Source organism: Zeus faber (genome assembly GCF_960531495.2).
Source record: "Zeus faber genome assembly, chromosome: 21".
Classification (NCBI taxonomy): domain Eukaryota; kingdom Metazoa; phylum Chordata; class Actinopteri; order Zeiformes; family Zeidae; genus Zeus; species Zeus faber.
This window is the reverse complement of record NC_137208.1, coordinates 16,050,216-16,073,686: the sequence shown is the minus strand read 5'-3', so window position 1 is coordinate 16,073,686 and position 23,471 is coordinate 16,050,216. Positions and strand designations below refer to the sequence as shown.

Here is a 23,471-nt window from a genome sequence, read left to right as displayed (position 1 = left end):
ATGGCAGTGAGTGTGAGTTTTTTTTTTTTTTTTAAACCTGGCCCTGTCTTGGGCGGGCCTCCAGGCCGGCGTTATCTCGCGCGGAGGGGAGGATGTGGTCAGCGCTGGCAGACCGTGTTGATGGGGCTGTGGGCTTTGTGGGATGATGGTCATTGTTGCTGCGAGCCAGGGGTGGAAAATGCCCGAACAGAGGGAAAAAAAAAAAAAAAAAAAAAGACCCCGTATCAGGGGAGGGTATAATAAGACCCCCGTGTGTCTCAGAGTCTCTGGAGTCTGTGTTAGTCCCAGCTTGGGTGAGACACCACACGAAGCAATAAGGATTACACTACAATAGAGTCAACTTGAGCCAAGCATGGTAAAATGAGACGCATCTCGGCAGCCACTTTGCTATTGACCATAAAGTGCAACGTTGAAATGTTAATCTGAAACGCCAACAAACAGAATAAATATTCAATATCGCTGCTGTCAAATGACATTGTTCTTTCCTTGTGCACAGAATTCCTTGCAGGAAAACCAGTCGGACTTGGAGGTCATTTTGGACTTTCTGGAGGAGTACTACAGACAGAACGCTAAAGATCACAGCAGGAACGGTTGGCGTCATTTCTCGCTCTTTGAACTATTTCGCGAGGAAATGCGATTATCAGCTTTCCCGCCTCAGCGTGCATGCTCTGCTTGTTGTTTTTTCTTCTCCCAGCGGACGACGTGTACTGGACGAGGAGCGTGTCCGTGGATGAGACGACCTGTGAGGAGCACTGGGGCGGCGGCGAGGCCTTCGTAAGTACCACGTCTCTCCCTCTTTGTCCACGTCGTGAAATAACATCTGTGCGCGCGTGGGATAACCTCGTGTTAGAGTCCAAATGGATGTGTTATCAATAGTTTTATTTCTGTCTGATGAGAGCACAAAGCCCCTCTTCCACCAAGTCACGCCACGAGACGCGGACGCCTCGATCCGCCACATTGCAGCCGCCTTGTCCGGACACGAGACGGGGACGCCAGCCTCCGCACCGGCAGCCAGGCAGCCGCCTCTGCCCCGCCCCGCAGCAGCGAGTGGGAGCGGTGAGTTCCGCTTTTCTGGCCACACAATACAGTTTGGTTGCCAAAGCCCGACAATGCAGAGCAAATAAGAGGCCTTCCCTTTACCGTCAAACGACAATGAGACCGTGCGTGACTTTGCTTATAAGGTGGTTTTACATATCCATCAGATAACCGCAATGTTTACAAATATGCGCCCCCACTCCCAGTCTTTCTGGGAATCGTTTCAGGAAATTATTAACTCACACGCTGCCCACAACTGCTAACTGCTGGAGTTGACAAATGGTTGCCGCTAATCCTGCACCAAACACCTCCAACCATAAAGCCCGAAGCTTACACAAACAGTGAAAACCGCAGTAGCAACCGTCATGCCAATTCGGGCTGCGTGCCACCCCTCCCTCCACCCAACCTTCTCTCCGGCTGCAGGCAGAAAGACGCGGCTCTTCCACTTTCTGTTCGAGGTGCTGGAGGACCCGGGCATGGCCCACTGCGTGTCCTGGGTTCCGGCCAACGTCGGGGTGTTCCGCTTCTCCTCCATGAACAAGGACCAGGTGGCGGCGCTCTGGGGCCAGAGGAAAGGCAACAAGAGGCCCATGACCTATCAGAAGATGTCGCGGGCGCTCAGGAACTACGCCCGCTCCGGCGAGATCTTCAAGGTGAAGAAGAAGCTCACCTACCAGTTCAGCGGGGACACACTGAGGGCCCTGCAGCAGCGACGGCGGCAGGGGGAGGCGTGACGCGCGGCCTTCTGCGTTATTTATACATTACCTATGATGTCTTTGTGTCGAACACCAAGTACATGTCTGGTCTTATTGTGGTAAAACAACTTCTACATTTGTGTTAAAGCTCACTCTACTTTACATTTTTTGTAAAAAACAAACAAACAAATAAATAAATATATTAAAGGTGTGGGAATGAAATAGGTCTACACGCTTCATTATTTCATTGTTTTGTCAAGTCAAATGAAATATCCTTGACAGTAGAACGCCGCTCATGACTCATTTTGCAGAGCAAACAAAATCAAATCTGTTGATAGTAAGCGCCGCTCATTTGACCATTTACTGTCTTGCGGTCGCACGGTATTGCCATTGAAATGAATACATTTCCCTACGGTGATGCAGAACATTGAAGTGCCAGTGACCGGAGTTGGAGATGGAAATAAGATATATAATAAGATAATAAAGGAAGATATTTACTTGAGTACATTCCATTTCTTTTCTTTTCATCTGATTTATATATATATATATTTTTTTATGTCATAAGCGAGACATAGTACAATGAGCCAATCGGATTGCCTAGTGCCTTTGTTAAACGCTCGTGTACTCCCCGCCCCCCTTTGTGTGTGTGTGTGTGTGTGTGTGTGTGTGTGTGTGTGTGTGTGTGTGTGTGTGTGTGTGTGTGTGTGTGCGTGTGTGTGTGTGTGTGCAAACGATTGCACATGCAACACCTTGCGTGGCCAGTAAGTGTCAGTCTACGCCCTCTGTCCCCCCCTTACCTTTGGCGTAACGTCGCCGCTGAAGTGGTTTGGGTCCCTGAGATCCACCCGGAGTTATAAATGGTGGCGCACGGAGGCGGTTGCTGTTGTGCGGTCCCAAGAGTTAAACAGTTCAGTTCATCGCTCGTAAAAAGCTTTCGGGAAACGCCGGGAGCTCTCCGACGTAGGACGTGCGAATACATCCAGAACAGCCGTGAAGAAACGTCAACGCAAAACAGATCTGCGAACGGTGGCGAGACAGACCGATTCAGCCGTGATAAATAAAGTCAATTCAAATCATTCTCCTCCGCTCCATCTCCAGATGAACCCGTTTTGGGACAATTGTTTTTTTTTTTATGATTATTTTGTACTATTATTTTACTTGAATCCATCCGTCACGTCACGGAGACGGGATTGTAAACGCGTGGTTGACGTCACGTATTATTATTATTATTATTATTATTATTATTTACATATTTTTTGGTTTTTGTTTTTGTTTTTATTCTTTGCCTTGGTTGTACATTTATTTTATTTTTTTGTTTTACCTGATCTATTTATTTTTTGTTCATTATTATTATTATCATCGTCATCATCATCATCATCATCATCATCATCATCATCATTATTATTAGGGTCCTCATCTACAGAATGTAGGATGTTGTTATTGCTCTGTTTATTCTTCTTGTTCTTGTTCTTGTTCTTGTTGTTCTTCTTCTTATTATTATTATTATTATATTTTTGTGAGAATTTGTGATCTACTGTGGCTATTCTGTTACTAGCTGTTCTTGCAATTTATATTATTATTTTTTCACATTTTCTCAGTCCGCCATTTTCCCTGTAACATCACAAGATTTATGCCAATGCATTTTGCCCCCCAAAAAAACGAAATTATTTTATCAATTATTATCCCTTTTTTTATGTTGATTTTATTCATTATCATAATTTAAAATAAGATAAGAGAACACAGGGAGGCTGGGAGGTAAGATAAAAAAAAAAAAACACTACTACAATACTGTGGGGAAATTTAATCTATGATCATTCAGTTTAGAAGATCAGGTAATTTTTTTTCCTTCATCAAATGTGTTTTTATTACTCACTAAATAAACCAATTTCTATTTTTTTCTAGATAATAATTACACCAATTATAGAGTTTTATCAATCATTTGATAATGTTTACCTTATTATCATAATGTGACAATTTATTTTTAAATATCTATGTCTATTAACACCCTGATTGTGAATCCTCATTGTAAGTTTACTCGGTGAGGAGTCTCCTTCTATCCCAACTGATGTTAAAGTGCTTCCAATGAGGCTCCAAATGTAGACACATTTAACTGTCAAAACAGGTCAAAGCCAAATTCAAAAGATGGTTGCAGGCATGATATGTGACATCTCTAAAATGTTTGAATTCAGTAAGGCTATTTTAATGACTTTTATATTTTTATTAAAAAATGTTTTGTTTATTTTCTATTGCACAATATTTAGCCGACGTCTGTCTAATTGAAAACTGAAGTGGTTATAAAGGAGTTGTCTTTAACTTCATCAACGTGTGGAACTGCTGTGCACAGCATGGGCGAGGGGAACCTCACGTTTCCCCGTTAAAGCTTTCTGCTCAGCACGGTATTAGATCTGCGGGGGGATAAGCTCACCCAAAGAGTTGGCATAGAGGCCGGTGGGTAGGGGACAATGATGCTTGGTCTCGGATGAAGTTGCACCGTCCAGTGCAGAGAGGAGGAGCGTGCCACCTCTCTATATAAGGCCTGGGAGCCTGTCCCCACTGGATACATCATTGTTCCTCTTCTCCTCACCCTGTCAAGACTTCCATACTGTATCTCACTGTGACCTCCTCATCTCCCGTCGCCCTGGTCCGTGGGTCTCAGGCTCATCCGCCTTGTGCCCCGTCTTCATTTCTTCCCCTCCCGAGCCGAGGGCCTCCGCGACTCACAGCACTGCCGGTCTGACGCTTCCTACCTGCTGCTTTTGATACCTTGGGACACGGCTCAAGATGCCAGAGCCCACCAAGAAAGGTAGGAGTGCCGGATGCTGGTCTCACTGAGGCTGGTAGTAGCATCGGATTAAAAAATAAGTCTGCAGTGTCTTACATCCACAATTTGAAATTGTGGACGACGAAAGTTTATCAGGCACCCCATAATAAAGTTAGGACCGCCGCACAAAGTGTTTTAGTTAATTTGGCAACTTATTTGTTGAGATCATTGTACTGAGCATAACGCCTTAGTTCCACACGTTCTTATCAACGATATATTTGATTGTATATTCATGTATATTTTGTTTTATGGAAACAAGGCATTTATTTCCTGCTGGAGGGAGTGCCTTCCTAATATTGAGAGAAGCTGCTTTTGTCTGCCAGCTGGTTCATAGGAATTGTGAAAGTGACTTTGACAATGGTGTTGTATTACTGATACGTGCATGTTTCCACAACGGTGGGGGAGAAAGAAGATCTAAGAGGTTTATGAACAGATTCTATCGTTGCTTGGGAGGGCAGGGGGTCGGCATGATGGACTTTCTGCTGGTGGAGCCCGTTGAAGACATGATGACGACGCATTGCTGCAGGAATGCTGATGGGTGCCGTGTGCTCGGCATTGGGCTGAGCTGAACACCAGAAAAGGCTCCCTGAAGGATGATGCAATACAGATGAACTGTCCATGGTCACACCATGTGAGGATGCCTGCGGACGCCAAATGCTGCAGCATGGCCTTGTTGGGCTTTTGTAATGAAAACCGATGGAAGTCGAGAAGCAATAGGACAACTAGTTATTTTAGAAGTTGAAGCCCACAACAGGACTCTCGAGACCAGCCCTGCTGTAATTCAATTCCACATTGAACTGCAAAATGTAGCTAAATCCACCCCATGGCCCGCCCACTGTGGACCTTCTCTCAGAGTAACGTCAGTCATGTGTAACATCCTGTCGATCAACATTCCCTGTTAAGCTATCCTTGTCTGTCATTATGATATGCTGTTACCGCCCCCCCCAACTTCCATTAGTTCAGCTCTTTGGGGAGTTCGCAGACAGACCCCATGACCATGTCAAGGAAATGGAACATTTTGGTCATCACTTGGACGCCTTCCTGGTGGGAACCTGCTGGGAGCCAGTACATGCTTTTTGATAAGCCCCTTAATCCTCCAGCAGTCGATCGATCTGTCCGTAGCACTGTCTCACATATTAGGCATGGCATGTGCATTCAAACTAATACACACTCCTCCCTCTGCAAAGACATATTCATCCTATATGCTGGGTGGATTCTCTGCTGCCTCCGGACAATGGGGATTACATTATTAAATAGGATGGCTTTCCAAGACCGCTTTCAAATAGAAGTTATTTTAGTCCGTTAATAAATTCAGGACGATGACAAGCAGTCCGGTCTACATCATCCGGTCTATATCAGTTGACAGTTTGGGTGTTTTACTGTGACGTGAGAGACCAATAATGATTCGAAGTGTCAGCAAGGAGGTTATGATGGGACGCTTAGGTGTGGTGTGCCGAGGCACACCAAAGGGGATTTGGGCAGCTTGGCCTCTATCATTACTCACCTCTGTTGATTGTGTCACAAGTACACTGTTGGCGCCCTAAGAGTGTTCATCCAATGTCATAAACTTCCGTGATCCCCTCAGAGACAAAGCTGTGGGCAAAGGGTGGCATAGGATTCCAGGCTGCTGCAAACACCAGCTAAAAATAGCCCCCAGGAGCAGATAAATGGGGGTAGAAAAAGTATTGTTCTTTAAATGACTCTGAACAGCTGAGGAGAAGGAGGCCCTGGTTGTATTAGACGCCTCACACTCAAGGCTTTAAAAAGTCAGACGACGGATGACGGACTGGCTGAGTCGCTGGAGGATCTCTGGGGACAGGGATTCTTGTACCCGGGAATAGTTTAAAATGAGCACCCTTTAATCCCGATCTCTTCTTTCCTCCACCTTCTCTGGTGGCATCCCTCCACCCCTGGTCCAGACATCTTTTTCCCCTGTTACATTCTCGATGGAGAAATGTATCTTACAAACGTCTGACCTCGGCCCCCGAGACACCATCCAGTCGTCCGCTACCTTACTACTACTGAATCTCCGCCGTCGCTCGAAGTCTTAGGTTTCATTTGTAGAGAAGTTATTTTCCACACTTCCGGATATTTACCAGTGCGGCATTTCGTCACTCTCCCTGGGCCATCACTTCTGACTGTTGCCTGGTGATGCAAATGAATGTACTGCAAATCGGTCTGTGGATAATCAGCAGGGGAGGCCTGTCATTGCTAACTGGCACCTGACTGCAACATCCGCCCAACATTTTACTGTCTTTACCATGTTGTCAGTTTATTGTAGCCACTGGCATAGTCTCTAACCTCCTTAAAAAAACAGTCAATCATTTTCTCGAATTGCACAGCAAGAGCAAGCACAGTATCATGAATATAAGGGTCATGTTTATAAAAGTGATGAAGATCTATATTGGGAATCCGAGGCAGCCTGCAGTTTGCTCATGGCGGAGCCTGTGTGAGCCCTTCTGTCTACACACCAGCAGATCGGTAACAGCTGAACATACCTGGAGCACAGTCAGCTGTGCTGGGAGTCCTCGGAGGTAAAACAATACCTTTCTCCACTTCCACAGCGATGGGACTGACTGAGAGTGAGTCTCATTCTCGGGCGCATGATGCCACCCGTTAGGATTCTGGCACAGTGGCCTGCGACATGTTTTTCAGTGAGGTGCGACAGTGTCTAATTTTGACCAGGAATGTCCAAAGGGAATCGGGATAAAGTGGAAAGATATCGGAATCCGAGAAGCACTGGAGAGATTTCAGCACTAGTTTGTTTTAATTGGTGAGTAGCCTGTGAACTTACAGTAAGAGTTGCAGTATTCATAGACGGGTTACAAAGGGATGAGAGGTGAGAACCAGAGAGTGGACTTGTCTTATTGCAGTGAAAGGGGATAGTATTTCTCCAATGGTAGTGATGCAGATAAAAGGGGGCTCAAGCCATGGGGTCGCCTGACAGAGAGTGCCTCTTCAACACCGCCCTGAGACCGCTGAGAGCATGCGCAGAGTAATCCCCATCATTCCCCTGAGACATTAACAAAAGGATCTACAGCAGCCAGGTCAGGAGGCACTGGTATCCCCGTAGAATTCACAGACAGCCACGGCAGCACCCACTCCGGATCTGAACCTGACCACAGCGACATGTGATGGCGGACGACTGTTCGGTCCAGTGTCGTCACTCCTAAATGCATCCCTCTAATCCTACCTACCTGATCTCTTTCAGCCCGGTTCTTTTATTCTCTCCACTTACTAGCGCACAAGTAAATGACGCATTGCCATCATCTTTAATTCAGAGAATCTGATATTGACTAGGACTCACAGCTAAGCATTTTAGTTTAAATGCTCACACATTGAAGAAATTTCAAATTCAAAGTTTTTTGATGAGAAATAAAGGTCCAAGGCGCTCTTCTATGGCATTCTTCCGTCAAAACGATTAAAAGCCCTTACTGTGATTGCTATTTTATATTGAAATTCTTCAAAGGAAGTAAATGTACCAGATACAGTCCATTTCTGTTTTGTTTTTTTGTTTGTTTTAATCCTGTCATTTGGACCACCACGGCTAATCTAAGTGGCTTCTGTTTATTCCAGTCTACCCTACTCACTTTTATTATGCGTAAGATGATTTCATATTATTTTGATTCAACTAATTTAAGGAAGAATAACAACATAAGTCATCCAGACCCAGTACAATTGCCACGCAGACTAGACAGGCGTCGACACGACAGTGCTCGACTTCCCCCATTAATAACTAGTGAGGTTAACTTTCTAACCCTCTTATGGCATGAGGATGTAAAGATACTTTCATCTGTTGAGGCCTAGAATTAGAAGTTAGAATGTAGTGTCCACATAATGTACGTTCCTGCTGCTTCCCCTGTTGGCGGAGTTCAAAGAAATGGTGACTCCATCTGTTTAAAAAGCTTGACGTCAAAATACAATCATTTGGGATGACATGGCCTCACAGTGAGAATCAAAAGGCTGGGCCAATGTACGCTTGACAACAATACTGATTCCATCAAACCACTCGATGAAGAACAAGACTTTGATTGCTTTAAACCATGAGCTTCATTTGACATTGATTTTCTTTTCTTTTTCTAGATGACACACCCAACGGCCAGCCAGAAGGTGAGTGAACAGTATAATGTAAATCTATTCCGTTAACTGATCGTGTTTTGGTTGCACAAAGTGTTCAATGGAGTAGATTGGGAAACGTAAACATTGGCATAAGCCTATGCTAAAAAGTGACTTGTGGTTACACCAAAATGGGTAGATGCAGGAGTTGGCATCGGAGCAAAAGAAATTGAAACAAACCCAGGCATTCTGGACAGGGTTCTGCTGCCAGGGTGTAAACATGACACATCCAATTAGGCATTTGAGTACATGGTAATGCTGAGGTTGTATGGGCTTGTAATATGACTATCGCAGCCACAAACTCGGCGTGAATGTGCAAACACAGCCGTGTAAGGGTGTAAATGTGGAGCCCAATCCGGGCCGTAGTGACACGCTGCTGTGGGTTAGAGTGGGTCCTGGTTGGGACCAGGCGGTCAGAAACTGCAGCATTCCTCTGGCCAGCCAGCTGATCGCTGACATCGCTCCTTTGCCATCTGACCAAGGCATCGGCATGTACTTGGCTATCTGCCGAGGCAGGCGTTTGACCTTAGAGCGGCAGCAACTTGGGGCTCCGACATAGTAAGAGAGAGAGACTTTTTCTCTCCTGTCTGGAAATGTCTATGGGAATCATTCAGATACTTTGCTGTGTTCATAATATTTCTTTACAAGTGCAGTGAAAATCTATCTGAAATCTATTTGTTGAAATCCATGGGGATAGTGCTTCAAGAACATCCTCAAGAATATAGTTATAAACTAGTAAACTAGTAGGGGAACTACATGGTCAAGTGGTAGGATTATTAGTTACAGTAACATTGCATGATTGAATTGGAAAATTAAATAGCTGAGTCTAAGAGTCATTCTAACCCACTGTGTTTATTAATGTATATAGAAAAATGAACCTAAATCACACATATAAATCCATCATCTTGTAATATTTACACATTTCTAGTTTTCAGAAAAAAAGTCATCAGCTCTGAATATTTGACTAATTGATTACCTGATTAAATAGAGAGGGGTGTTTAAGTATGAAAGTGGATGTCTGGATGGTGGAGGTATTTGGGTGTATACTGTATGTGGGTATGTGTTTATTGCAGTCTGTCTGTGTCCAGAATTTGTTTGCGTGTGTTGCGTTTGTCATTGTGTGTTATGGTGTGTGCTATGGGGGTGTGTGTGTGTGTGTGTGAGAGAGTGTGGGTGAGGCAATGTACATGCTCTAGCTTTCATGCTCAGGAAAGCAGCTGTTCCATCCACGGCTATATCTGTCACATGCTCAGAAAGTGTTGCCCCAGAAAGTAGCGATGCTCCGCCCTTACCTGAGATAACCTTGGAGGTTTCTCCTCCCCCAGGTGGGTAAACTCTGTCCTGGCCACACCTCCCTCCCCCCCCTCCCCCCGACACTCCCCGCCCTCTCTTCATTCAGAGGGTTCGCTTGCACATCACACTCACATCACGTGTTTGTTTTTGGTGTGTGCCATCACTGCCTTTGTAGTTTTTTTGTAATGTACTGCCGGAGGTCCTGCTGCTGCACCTTTCTTGTGTAGGTATGTTGACCAAACACAGCAGATTCACACAAAATCTCGGTAGACGAGCCGTAAGGGAGGAAGTAAGGAAGAGAGGACACCCACACACACATCCACGGCCCGTACTGGCCTTACATGCACACGACGTGCTGCATGTTGCTGTCACTTACTCTGGCTGCTGCTGTCTTTTCATTGGTGTGACGGTATGAGGTCTTGAAAAAAGAGTATTAAATTGCCCACTCTGTCAGCGGGTGGGATTAGGGAGGTTGGGTTTTACCGTCTCTGTTATCTTTGGTCAACGACGCCTCAATACAGTGATTCAGATTTAGAAATTTGATTTGCTTATGGGAAATAGAAAACTTAGGACTGGACACCTGTAGTAATGCAATCACATACCATAAGTGAGTTTGTAAAACCCATTCTTCCATGATCTTTCAATGGTATAAATATGCTATGACCAGACAGCACCTCCGCTCTTATTCTGTACAACAGTATATGCCACAATTCAATATTTTACTATTTGGCTTTTTCCATCCAGTTTCAAATATCTATAGATTTTTTTTTCTCTGTTCTCAATTTATGGTGCATGATACCCATCTGGTCATTAGCTATTTATACCCACCTCATATAAGCAAGCATCGTCTTGCGAGGCTGCCAATGTTTGCGCTTTGAGGCTTGCTGCTCCAGCCTGGCACTGTGTCTGCTGTACAGAGCCGGTAGCAGAATGGAAAGAGCCAGTAGAGACTGAAGGGAAGAACCCAGAGGGCACAGAGTTTGAGCCACAGGCTGTGGTGGCTAAGGAACCAGGCCCCATAGGGGCCGGCTCTGATCAGCCACAGCCTGGCGGGCTCGGGGTTAAAGAGCAGACAGTGTCCGGTAACTCTGCTGTTAAGGACGAGGGCCTTTGCTCGGCCCCAACAGCAGGTAAGTACTCTTACAAGCAGTCTCACGCAGTGCACATTTTCATCCCTTACTGGAAAGAGCTCTTCACAATTAATTATGTGCAAAAATGGTCACATTACAGAGCGTTAAGTATTCCATTAATTTCCCCTTTTTTCAATCCTACACAAATGGCACATGGGTGTATACTGAAATGGGAAAGATGCCTGTTTGGTTAAGGCTGTTTGACTGACATAGATGCCTTTTACTTCCTTGGCAGCTGACGCCCAAATGCTTTTCACTTCATTCCCTTTCACTTTTTGGGGTTATACAGGCATGTTTAGTTGAGCATTTGCTTTTCTCAGATTGCTCCCTTTCAAACAGGGATTTTGCATGAGAAATGACAAAAACCTACCTAGAAAAGTATAATTTAAGTTGTTTCTGTAAGATTCATGAAAAAACACACACTGTGTATGACTTTTAATACCCCTTCATGAAACAATGAACAGATACCAAGGTTCCATATTATTATTATTATTATTATTATTATTATTATTATATATGAAAAAAAAAAATATATATATATCATTTTCTAAAAATATATATTATATAATATTACTATATTATATATATTATTATTGTTATATAACAATTGATAATTCACTACTGCTGCCATCCTGGAGTACAAAATTGTATTTTCTTATATGAATATTGCTAAATCCTTCAGATGGCAAATTAAACATGCTCTCCAGTTTGTGTGCATTATGGGGCAGCATCATCAACTTTGTGGGCTTGTCTGTAAATGGAAATGCATTAAAGTGTATCCACAATTATTTCTTAGATGGGACATACTTAGAATTACACATGATTACAAAGGCACATTACAAAGAGTGTTGACAGAAAGCTATCTCGACGTGTGGCTCGCAGGTTTTGCACATTTTTTTTACTTTTTTTTTTTTTACTTGTATGTAATAGAAGCTTGTAGGACAGGATTTAGTATTCACTTTGGCTTGGCCACATACATTCACTGCAAGCAAATATTTCTGCCGGTTGAAAGCAGATTTTTTTGTATGCCTCCTCTCACAAATACCTGTGAGGGAGTGTGTGTATGTATGATGCAAGCGTGTGCATTTGCAGGAGCTTGAGTACCTTTGCCATGCTAAACACAATACTTTCCCTTCGCAAGCACACATGACCCTGCACAGTTCTCTCTCCTACACATATTAAGGATAATAAGTTGTTTTTACATTTTTAGTCCGTAGCCTAGCTTCAGTGACCATGTGAAAGACATGCACATCATGGTCCATTTTTTAAGTCTTGTCCTGCATGTCTATCGCCCGTTTGGGCTGCTCGTCTTGTGCCTTGTGGCCTGCCAGTGATGGACTTGGAGCATTTTGATAGGTGGGTCTTTCTGTCAATCACACCTTTATTGCAGATAAAGAGGATGATGCTGCAGCCAACACTCCGTCCCCAACACCCCCGACAGGTTGGTAAACTGCAGAGACCCTTTCCTATTATTTCCACACCTCTTTCCACTTGTTGAGGACAGCGGCCATGGAGCATTCACCTGAGCTCAGGGCTGAAATCAACCCTCAGAACCTCCGAAATGCAGAGAAGAGAGAAAGACAAAAAGAGGGCTCGGAAAAGTGTGCGATATAATATCTTCCTTTACAAATATAAGACATTTATTTACCTGAAACTGCTGTGATGTATGTCATACATCACATTGCTGGAGCAAATGTGTGTTTTTCCTTTGAAAAATGACGAATGCTGTGTCATTCTTCATACAAGCGTATTAACCTCTATTACAAATAAAGGGGTGGGTGTGTTAATTATGTCAGATAAATACTTGACTTATTTGATGATTTGATGCTCATCACCGATATGTCTGATCATCTACTGTATATATCGCAATATTAAGCTAATATTTAAAGGGGAAACTTCTGAATTTAAGCTTTAATGTATGTTATCACCGGGACAGTTTGATATTTTTTTGATGAGCATTGATCATCATACACAATATTTACAATCAAATGATCTGATCGATGCTAGATTGCTGCTAGAATAAAATATCTTCACACAAATGCAAAACTTGAAAATGAAAGAACAGTACAAAATAATGGCCGTGCCTAATCCTACATTTTGTATTTGAAGTTTCACCATACCGCTATAGTATCAAACTTTGTAATGCCTGTTAAAAAAAATTCTCATCTCTTTTGAACAAAGCTTGATTCCTGCTAATTACTCATAGAGCTGCCCCAGGTTTTCTTTGTGAGTAAAACATGAACAAGACAGGTTTATTTTGGTTACATTTCGAGCATTGAAAGTTAATTTCTCATGTGAAATAAAATGCTGATGAAACGGTCCTCAGCCATTAAAATAACATAGAATTGAGTGGTGCTTCCCTTTAACTACCAGTATTACAGCATACTATTTAAATGTTGTATTATAATGAACTTCATCAAATTTTTCATCCCACATTTTGCCTTTCATTGTAGAGTTCCCTCTGCCACCATCCCCCCAGTTAAAGTGCAATTGTTTTTAATACCACTTTAAAGCAATTTAGTTTATACTGAGTAATGTCGATGACCTATGCTTTTCTTCACAGAGGACGTCAATTCACTCAAGAAACTCTCTATTGAGCTGCCTAGTAAGATATCTTTGTTAACCTCACCAGTGTTTCTGACCAAATCAGTCTCGTACTCTATCCACAACAAATGCAACGCTCCGAAAAATGTTCATTTGTAGAACATTTTGGTGTGCCTTTATGAAGTCATTTTTGCATCGAAGGAAGTGAAGATGTTCAATATTTTTAATTACTCTAATTTTAAGTTAGACTCTAACATAGAAATATTAACACACTATAATAATTGTCTTTAATAATTAATTAATTCATTAATAGACTTTTTTTTTTATCAGGATGTTTACTGATCATCTGACCCCAACCCCCCAACCCACACACACATAAATTGTAAATTTATGTGAATGCATTTGGAATGATGTTAATGCATTCATCTTATTTGAACCATGAAGAAACTTAAAGCTCCCAAATTCTACACGCAATACTAATCAATACTAGCCAAAAGTGTATTTATGGGTAAAAAAAATGTGAAATCCCCCGGCCATGCCCAGCTTGTCTGTTTTCTGCTTGCCCGCCATTTTCTTTGTGCGTGCTTGCTTCTATGAATTTTACAGTACTATTGCTTATGATATGCTGTAAATTTCTCTCTGTCTTTGTTCAGATGATAGCGTCTCTGTGCCAGCCATGGGGAGAAAAGACTCAGGTAATAAAATTGAATAATAGTAAGAGAATCGAAAAAAGTGAAGAATAGTACAATCATCAAAATAGTATCAGTTCTTTCTTAAAAACAACAGCTTAAAAGGGAAGGTGGAGCTCTCAACTAGATTGTAATGCCAGGGAATATTGTCGAGGTTAGGTTTAATACATCTAGATGGGTGGAATGGCACGGCGGCGGAAACGGTACGACGCGTCAGGATTCAGTCGTCTGCGATGAGGACCGGAGCATCTCGAAAGTGAAGAATTCCCCCAAACCAAAGCGTTGTCCCTTCTCTTTTTGTTTGTTTGTTGAAAAAAAAAAAAATCACGTTTACCCTTGATCCCGCTCAAGGAATTTTGCGCTCTATGTTCCATTTTGTGCGTTCCATGCTTTCCATGTTGCAATTTGTATAAGGACGCTTGAGAGGAAAATGTGTTGTCTGTCTCCTGGTCGTCCTGTATCTCTCTTCGGGTTGAATAATAGATGAAGGCTGACAGGTAGGTGAATAACTGAACAACTGTATTAGTCTTTTATCTTTCCCAATGGTAATGGTTATCACAATATGAACATGTTTATGAATATATGTGTGTGTGTGTGTGTGTGTGTGTGTGTGTATGTATGTGTGTGTCTGTGTGTGTGTCTGTGTGTGCGTGTGTATCCATATATGTGGCTAAATTACCAGTGTGGTCCCTGGGAGAGGGCCAGGCACCCGAGGACCTGGACAAGCCCATTGACACCCCGCCACTGTCCACTCTGCTCATAGAAAAACCCCAAACCGGCTCCGTCGCTGTGGGTGAGTGAGGGACTCCCCAGAGGACAAGGGGTCCTAGGAGAATTAATTTCTGAAATGTTGCATTGGTTGGGGGAAGGGCATGCTGGTTCTGCCGCACTGAGCCTCCAGCAGAATGAACGGTGTCCATCAGATCCCGGGAGGCTTTTTTCTCTGCAGTCATACAGCTTTCTGTATTTTCGGCTGTCCAAGGTGGCGACATCACCTTCGTCGCCAAGGTGGAGGCCAAAGACCTTCTTCGCAAACCCACCGTTAAGTGGTTCAAGGGGAAATGGATGGACCTTGCCAGTAAGACAGGAAAGCACTTACAGCTGAAAGAGACCTTTGACAGATTTACCAAGGTAAACGCATTGACCATGTGCCCTTGTGTACCAGCCCTCCCAAAACAGCATTTACATTACCACCCCCTTACATGGCAAATGCATTTCTTTCCTGTATTCTGACATATGACTCCCCGCAGATTCACACTTTCGAGATGCACATCATCAAGGCCAAAGAGAACTACGCTGGGAATTACAGGTGTGAGGTGAACTACAAGGACAAGTTTGACAGCTGTTCGTTTGACCTGGACGTTAAAGGTTTGTCAAAGTTACAAACTTTCCCTGGTGCGATTGATTAATCATGCTCATTTATCGAAAAGGAAAAGGAAAAGGAAAACAAAACCGAGGCAAGAGTAAAACATACCGACATAATGTATTTGTGTTGCTGTTTTGCAGAAGCCAGCCAGGGCTCACAGAATATTGATATTCGATCAGCTTTCAAAAGAAGGTAACGAGAGCTGCACCATAGAGTTACAATGCAGGCTGATGATCAGTTGTCGTCCAAGCGACTGTTTAATACAAGCCATCGTTTTTTAATAGTGGTTCATTTAAGTAAAATCCAATGAAAAGTATATTGAAGGGTCAGTGCGCCAATTGTGAACATATGTTTACATACAGTAGACTACTGCATACATTAAATGCTTGGATCCATGGAGGAAATTGTCATCTGAGTCATCAAGTGTTTAAAAAAAGTTACAATAGCTGATAATGAGAAGGAATATCAGAATGGGTCTGCAAGTCATTTCCTGGCTCCATATATTGTGAATGTATCCCAACATTCATATCTTTCAATTAGAAACCCTTTTAATGTTTGCTGTTTACGGCCAACAAGGAAAGTTGCGACGTTTGGCAGTTTAACAAGATTTCATGACATTTTCAAAATATTTACAGTAACTGTTAGAAGAGGCCAGTTTTACCAGTGGATCCAAGCAACACAGATATGCAAGTCTATGTATACGGGTTCAAAATTGTAAAATTTACCCCTTAAAACCAGTGGCCCAAAAGGTAACTGCACAACAAATGGATCTCTGACAATCTGCTAAAACGACTAAATCAAACCCATCAAACATGAAGAGAGTAACAATAATGGTCGTCTCCTTTAGGGGGGGGGGGGGGGGGGGGGACATCCTACCACTATAAAACCTTTTCACCATCCAATAATGTTACAGCACATTGGTGTGAAAAGATGGTTGTACGAATGTCATTATCCTTTTCCCAAAGGTAATTACAAGCCAACCAGCCAATTCAACGTGTTCCTTTAGTCAAAGGCCAACGCTTGCATTACAAATCTCCCTCCTGACAATGTACCCGAAAAGCAACGCAAAGCGCCCCACCGTCGTGGCATTACCCCCATGTTGCTGCGCCCTCGCATCCGTTCACCGCCGCAGAAACACTGTGGGAATGCTGTCCCGGGGAAAGCTCTGGACTGACCTTACACAAAGCCGCTGTTCTCCCCAGCCTTCGGGTTGGGAAGGAAGCCGAGGGTTTTGCGTAAGCTCCAATCGTGCGTCAGCCGTGAGCCGACGCACAGATTGAGCGCAGAGTCTTTGCTTTGAGTTGTGCTTTCAGCATTGTTTTAGTAGTGCCTGTGACTGTTTCATTTACTGAATCTCTTCTTGTTAACAACAGCAGTGAAGGACAAGACGATGCAGGGGAGCTTGACTTTAGTGGTCTCCTTAAACATAGGTGAGAACAACACCCCGCCCTTGAGTGGACGGTTTTTCCTCTTCTTCTTCTTCTTCTTCTTTTTTTTTTTTTTTTTTTTTTCCCCCCATCCAAGCCCCTTTTGCATTTGTTTGTTTTGATCTTTTGTAGACATGATCATTGACTCTTTTTCTCTTCCAAATTGAATGACATTGTTTCCACATGCTTGATGCTAGGGTCACACCGCCGGCGACGGGGCCGCAGCGCGAAGCCGGGCAGCTCTTGCCACGTCGCCGTACGGTCACACCGCCGGCGACGGGGCTTCTGTGCCCCTGGTGTTTGTGGGCGTGTCGGCTTAAAATCGACTGGCGTTTGTGGGCGGGTCAAAACTGTCTCCCTTTCCATTTCTTATATACATTACTGTATATAGATAGATGGTGCCGTGTCTACTTTTTTTTTTTAAATTCAAATCGTGTAGCTGCTTACTTAGCAAAATAAATTACCTCTCGAAAAAATTATGTAAATGATCTTGCCATCTGTCACTGACTGTTGAAGAAACATAAAATGACGTGTTTCTTATTTCATCAATAGTTTAAGGGACGTTTTTCATTTTAAAAAAACAGCCTTATACTGAACAATTACGCAGAGGCCCAAGCGTCCATTTTCCAAGGACCAGCGCCGTTGAGAGCATATCTTCCCTCGTATTGGCTGTCGCCTGGCGCTGGGTGCCGTGAAGCCGTCAGCTCGTCCACGGTCGTCGCTCCACGCCCTGCAGCCGGATAAAGCTGAGCTCCGTTTGAAATGCATTGCAGCCTGTCGCTGTGCAGCGCCCCGTCGCCGGCGGTGTGGCCGTACCATTATCGTGTGCATTTCAACATGTCCAGGATTGTTCTTTTACAATGCTACTCAGGGAGAAACTTTTTGATCTCATACATTTTTGAGGGAAGACAACTCTCAAGAGTTGTGCCAAACAATTGAGTGCTCCACTCCCACGCTTTCACCCCTCCCAGTGCAAGATAAAGTTCTTTTTTTTTAAAATTCTATTTCCTTTGGTTCCACATACAGTATCTAGGCAGTGGCAATGTTCACTGAAGTAAAATCACCATTTATTTTGGGCTTGTTTCTTCTTCTTCCCCACATACTCAGAAATCAAAGGTTAGTAGAGAGAATACCCTAGGTAATTAAACCATTAGAGCTTACTGTGGGTAAGTACTGTAATTCTGTAGAGTCCCCAGCATGAAACGTATCGCTCGGAACTCGACAAGCAAGAGTGTTGGCCTACTGTAGGACGGTAACACTTCATTTTGAAGACAGCATTCTTGTATGCTCTGCCAGCCATCATTAATGATGAAAATTGCCTTTTCATCAAGAACCTGCCAGCACCGCTGTTAATGTCCGCGGTCTTTGAGAAGCAGCCGAGTCCAATGGTCCCCCTTTTGCGAGATAAAGTGCAACATTTTGGATCATTAATGATGCGCTGGTGGACCGGTCATAAAGATGATGCTGTGAAATAGTGTTATCGCTACACTGTCATTTTATTTCACTTCGGAAATACAAGGCAAATGCCATTATGTTTATTTCAGCGTTGGCTATGATTGCCTGAAAATAAACTGATGGGAATTAGATATAAATAATGAAATAATGTTTTATGCTTTCCACCTGGAACCTTTCATTTTGGAAAATGTCTATGAATGAAAGGACTGACTGAATGTTCTTTGTCAGCGAAACTAATCTACCAACCCACTGGTGTACAGAGCAACATGCTTATTAACCTGGATCTCACAGACCTAACCTCTTCTGTGGGCACCTTCATCGCCTAACACTGTCAGAGCATCTCTGAAGTGATGACTGAAACCAACAAAAAAAAAACCCAACAACAACAACAACAAAGGGATGGGCCATTCACCGGAAAAAAAAAAATTATATAAGTCACAACCTCCTCAAAAGGTAAAAGTTTATCCAGGGATTCTTGCATGCTGCACTCCAACAAATTATTTCATATCTTGATCCTTTCAACCCTTTGGGTCACACTTTACAACACGCACAAAGGAATAAAGACATACCTCTGTATTGATCAGTGTCTCTGACAACTGCATTCTATTAATAACTGTAAAACTGTTTAAACCACATCTCATTTTGTTTAAAAGTTAAAGACCTTAAAGTCTAACAACACAGTCTAAACTTAAAGGGCCTGTATAACACTTTCTACAGGCATCGGTATTCTATTTACGTGAACATGTCTTTGTAACAAAAGCATGAAACCTTGAAATATAATAATAATATAGCTCGTCCCTTTCTGTGTGTACAAATGAAATCTGAGCCATACATTTGGACTAGATTGAAGACATTGGAATTTTGAAATCCTACTATCTGTCGCTTCTAAAATGCAGATGTGGTTATCTTGATTAACCTGCAGTCATCATAGGTACCACCTTTCAAATGTTGATACATACTTGACAGTTTTATTACAGGCTTACCAGACATTGTGATTTATCTTACCTTGCTTTATATATACTAATTATATAATAATCGCAAACACATCTTGTTGGTTGGACTTAACACATGTGCACAACACATTTCCGCGATAATTCCTTCAGGCATCAAAGACCATCTCTGTCGCGCACCCCTTTGTGTAATAGCGCTGCTATCCCGTCCCTCGCCCTTCACACAGGCAGCTCTTCATGCCCATCCCTTTGTGTGAGATGTCCTGAGGAACTCTAACAGGGGTGGTGGATGAGGTAGGTCTCGGAATTAGGCGTCAAGAAAACGAAATAACGTAGACAGCAAAGCTCATGTCCCCGAGACACTTACGCCGCACCATAACCTCCAAGTCAATATGCATGTCAGAGGTGTGCCTCGTCATCTTTCAGTCGAGTTGGGTACTCCCTCTTCCTGAACCTAGCCGGAACAGAACCTCTAAAAGCACTTTGCCTTACATGTTACACCCGTACTTCGCCCCGAATTAGCAGTTCCTCAGGACACATTGCAAACAGCAGCCCGTGATTCCCTGCCCTGACAACCTTCCCTCGTGTCTGGCACCTGCCAGGGAGCCCAAACAGGAGGAGGTTCCCGAGGTGGATGTATGGGAGATTCTGAAGACTGCCCGGCCAGATGAGTACGAGAAGATAGCCTTTACCTATGGCATCACAGACCTGAGAGGCCTATTGAGGAGGCTGAAGAGGACCAAGAAGGAGGAGAAGAAGAGCGAAGGTAAATCAAGGAAGGAGAAAGATAACCTGCGTGGCTAAGTAGCTCCCTCCTGAACATGATGTCGGGCAATTGCTCAGCAGCTTATCTGGTCATTTCAAGGTTACATACTTTGTTGATGTTGTTGACGTTGTTAACGTTGGGACTTGAAATTACGTCACATTTTTTCCTTTCGATTTCTTTTGAAAGCATTTGCCAAGAAATTGGAACCAGCTTATCAGGTAGACAAAGGATCAAAGATTCGCTTGGTGGTGGATCTGACTGACCCCACAGTTGAACTGAAATGGTACAAGAACGGACAAGAGATCAGGCCCACTCCCAAGTAAGTATGCACAGTTCATCATTTCATCATGTTTTCTGTGTATGTTTTTTGTCCCATTTCTTACCACGGCACAAAATGAAAGGCATTTCAGAAAAATGTGCTTCATTTGTGATTTGTCAAATGTCGCCAGTTTCTGTGGAATTGTATGTTGTATTTTGTCACTTCTCTAAAAAGAAACAATGGTTCACATGTTGCTACCCATCAAAATGCATGGTCTGACTTGTTCCCTGTTCATTTCCCAACTCTCTCAGTATGTCACAATGACTCAGCTATTCAATTAAGTACACAAGCAAAACTGACCCAATCATGAGGGCCCTTCTTTGACTTAACATGACCTCGACGGTCCCACAGAGACTCTCTGTCACACAGAGCCAGTCTAGACCACCACAGTGTGAACCATTGAGTGCGCAGTAAACTAACAACACTGTCTAAACCCTAATGTGGCGCTGAACGTTGCCACGCCATCTCACTGGTGAATCAAATGCGTTGCAGGTTTGCGGGCTTGCTAGTGGCTTCAGGGCTTCATTCGGGTGATATTGCAGCATATGACAACTTTTGTCTTTTGTCATTAACTTTATGTCCTTCTCTGTACAGGAAAAAGGCGGTACCTCCTTCACAGGTCTTTAATCAAGTATGGCTTTGAAATATTTTCAATAGCTGCCCTAGTATTACTGCTCTTAAAAAATTATAGTTTGTTCGTAGATCAATATAATGCCTTGTGGTTGATAGAGGGACCTCCCCCACTTACAAAACTGACTCAAATTTTAAATAGCATACAGTACATTCAAAAGATAAGAAACAATGATTTAGCAGTCAAATTACAACCAACTGTGCCTTGTACTTAGATAAAAATAATTAGAAACCTGTATTATCCGTAAAAAGGTGGGAACTATTGTCAGCATTCAATGGCCTTTAGTATCTTATCAAAGCTGTGCAAGATTAAAGCCATTTAGGAGGATATTGCCGTTTTCTGGCTTTAGTGGCTTCCGGTGGCATTTTCTCCAGGATTCCTTGTTCCGAAGACTCCACCTATAATGCATCATCTCTCTCTCTGTCTCTCTCTGTCCTCTCTTTGGTTGTAACACTTTTTGGTGACTACATACTCCCATCAGGCATGATGTCTCTCTGTATTATGTCTGTCTGTCTGTCATGTCTATCTGTCGCGTCATGCCATGGTGCTTCTTCCTGTCTGCCATTATTACTTCCTGTACACTTCCTGTGCTCCGGCCCAATTCTGGCTCCACTGCCGACCTTAAGTCAAAGGAAGTAAGTCCATTCATCCATTTTATTTTCCCCATCGCACACGGACCTCTGGTGTGACCCCACCCCTCTGTTTAAGTTTGAACTCTGGATGTGTGCACCCTCGCCCAAACTTGATGCATGTTTGGTGTTTTAAATGTTGTGCTCTGTCTTTGTCCATATATTTACTATTTACAAGTTTTGGCTCTGGTTTGGTTAAAGGACCTTACCAGTGTCAAATTGAGTTTGTCTGTTTGCTAGTCAGCACACACAATTTATTGTTCATTTGAAATTATATCCTGAAAATATGTGCTTTAACTTTAAGGTAGGTTTCTCACCGTATCGTTTAAATTTTTTTTTTTAATAATACAAGGGGAAATATAACATATCTATCAGCAAGAAAATGGTCAGAGGTAATGTAAAATTTGTGTGAAAAATTTGTGTGCTGACAAGTAAATGGGCTCAATTTTCTCAACTCAATTTGACACCGGTATGGTCCTTTAAACATCGTCAATACAATATAAAGAGTATATACCGATTAGCCACAACATTAAAACCACCACTAATAACCACTAAAATTGTGTAGCTTCCCCTCGTGCCGCCAAAACAGCTCTGACCCGTGGAGGCATGGACTCCACAAGACCTCTGAAGCTGTCCTGTGGGAAGACCCTGTGGTGTCTGGCACCAAGACACTAGCAGCAGATCCTTTAAGTCCTGGAAGTTGCGAGGTGGGGCCCCCATGGATCAGGCTTGTTGTTCCAGCACATCCCACAGATGCTCGGTCGGATTGGACCCTCACCCCAACCATCCACATGATGTAGAAGAAAACCTGATTCATCAGACCAGGCCACCTCCATTGCTCCATGGTCCAGTTCTGATGCTCAGGTGCCCATTGTAGGCACTTTCAGCTATGGACAGGGGTCAACATGGGCACTCTGACCGGTCTGCGTCTACGCAGCCCCAATATGCAGAAAGCTGCGATGCACTGTGTGTTCTGGCACCTTTCTATCGTAGCAGCATTAACTCTTTCAGTAGGGTTTCCACGGTTGTCGTGATACACAGTGTTCGGGCATACACTGATTACCTTACTTGCCCACTGTCCTCACCATCGTTTTGCTTTATCTTTTCGAGAAATTAAACCCATTTGGTTAATTTTCTTGTATCAATGCAGACGTTCATCAAATAAGAAAAACTCTAATTTGTTAAATTAATAATTAGCGCACGACACTCTGCGCCCCCCACCCGATGTTGTCATGAGTTTATTAACCAGTGGGGAAAATTACTCACCGTGGCAGCCCTATTTTTCAGCAATTTGTGCTACAGTAGCTCTTCCCTGGGATCAGATCAGACGGGCTAGACTTTGGCTCCCCACTTGCATCAGTGAGCCCATGGGCTCCCATGACCCTGTCACCAGTTCACCGGTTGTCCTTCCTTGGACCACTTTTGGAAGGTACTAACCACTGCATACCGGGAACACCCCACAAGACCTGTCTTTTTGGAGATGCTCCGACCCAGTCGTCTATCCATCAGAATTTGGTCCTTGTCAAAGTCGCTCAGATCCTTATGCTTGCCCATTTTTCCTGCTTCCAACACATCAACTTCAAGAACTGACTGTTCACTTGCTGC

General features: G+C 43.3%; 2 protein-coding genes across 3 annotated transcripts in view; both read left to right on the top strand.

Moving 5' to 3' along the window:
- Positions 1-1,769, top strand: spi2 (Spi-2 proto-oncogene; the record flags this gene model as incomplete). The annotated part of the gene is made up of 5 exons (XM_080022635.1): positions 1-12; positions 497-590; positions 695-778; positions 877-1,056; positions 1,459-1,769. The coding sequence occupies 5 exons, from the start codon at positions 1-3 to the stop codon at positions 1,767-1,769; spliced, it is 681 nt and encodes a 226-aa protein (XP_079878761.1).
- Positions 1,770-4,304: 2,535 nt separating this feature from the next.
- The window catches only part of mybpc1 (myosin binding protein C1), a 28,282-nt gene continuing 9,115 nt past the window's right edge, over positions 4,305-23,471 (top strand). For both annotated transcript variants that reach the window (XM_080022391.1, XM_080022392.1), the window contains exons 1-14: positions 4,305-4,533; positions 8,635-8,661; positions 9,921-9,992; positions 10,878-11,090; positions 12,481-12,531; positions 13,654-13,695; positions 14,288-14,329; positions 15,006-15,116; positions 15,306-15,454; positions 15,574-15,691; positions 15,830-15,881; positions 17,063-17,119; positions 20,124-20,287; positions 20,474-20,606. In XM_080022391.1, the coding sequence (XP_079878517.1) occupies positions 4,512-4,533; positions 8,635-8,661; positions 9,921-9,992; positions 10,878-11,090; positions 12,481-12,531; positions 13,654-13,695; positions 14,288-14,329; positions 15,006-15,116; positions 15,306-15,454; positions 15,574-15,691; positions 15,830-15,881; positions 17,063-17,119; positions 20,124-20,287; positions 20,474-20,606 (1,253 nt within the window). In that variant the 5' untranslated portion in view covers positions 4,305-4,511. The remainder of the gene's footprint in view (positions 4,534-8,634; positions 8,662-9,920; positions 9,993-10,877; positions 11,091-12,480; positions 12,532-13,653; positions 13,696-14,287; positions 14,330-15,005; positions 15,117-15,305; positions 15,455-15,573; positions 15,692-15,829; positions 15,882-17,062; positions 17,120-20,123; positions 20,288-20,473; positions 20,607-23,471) is intronic.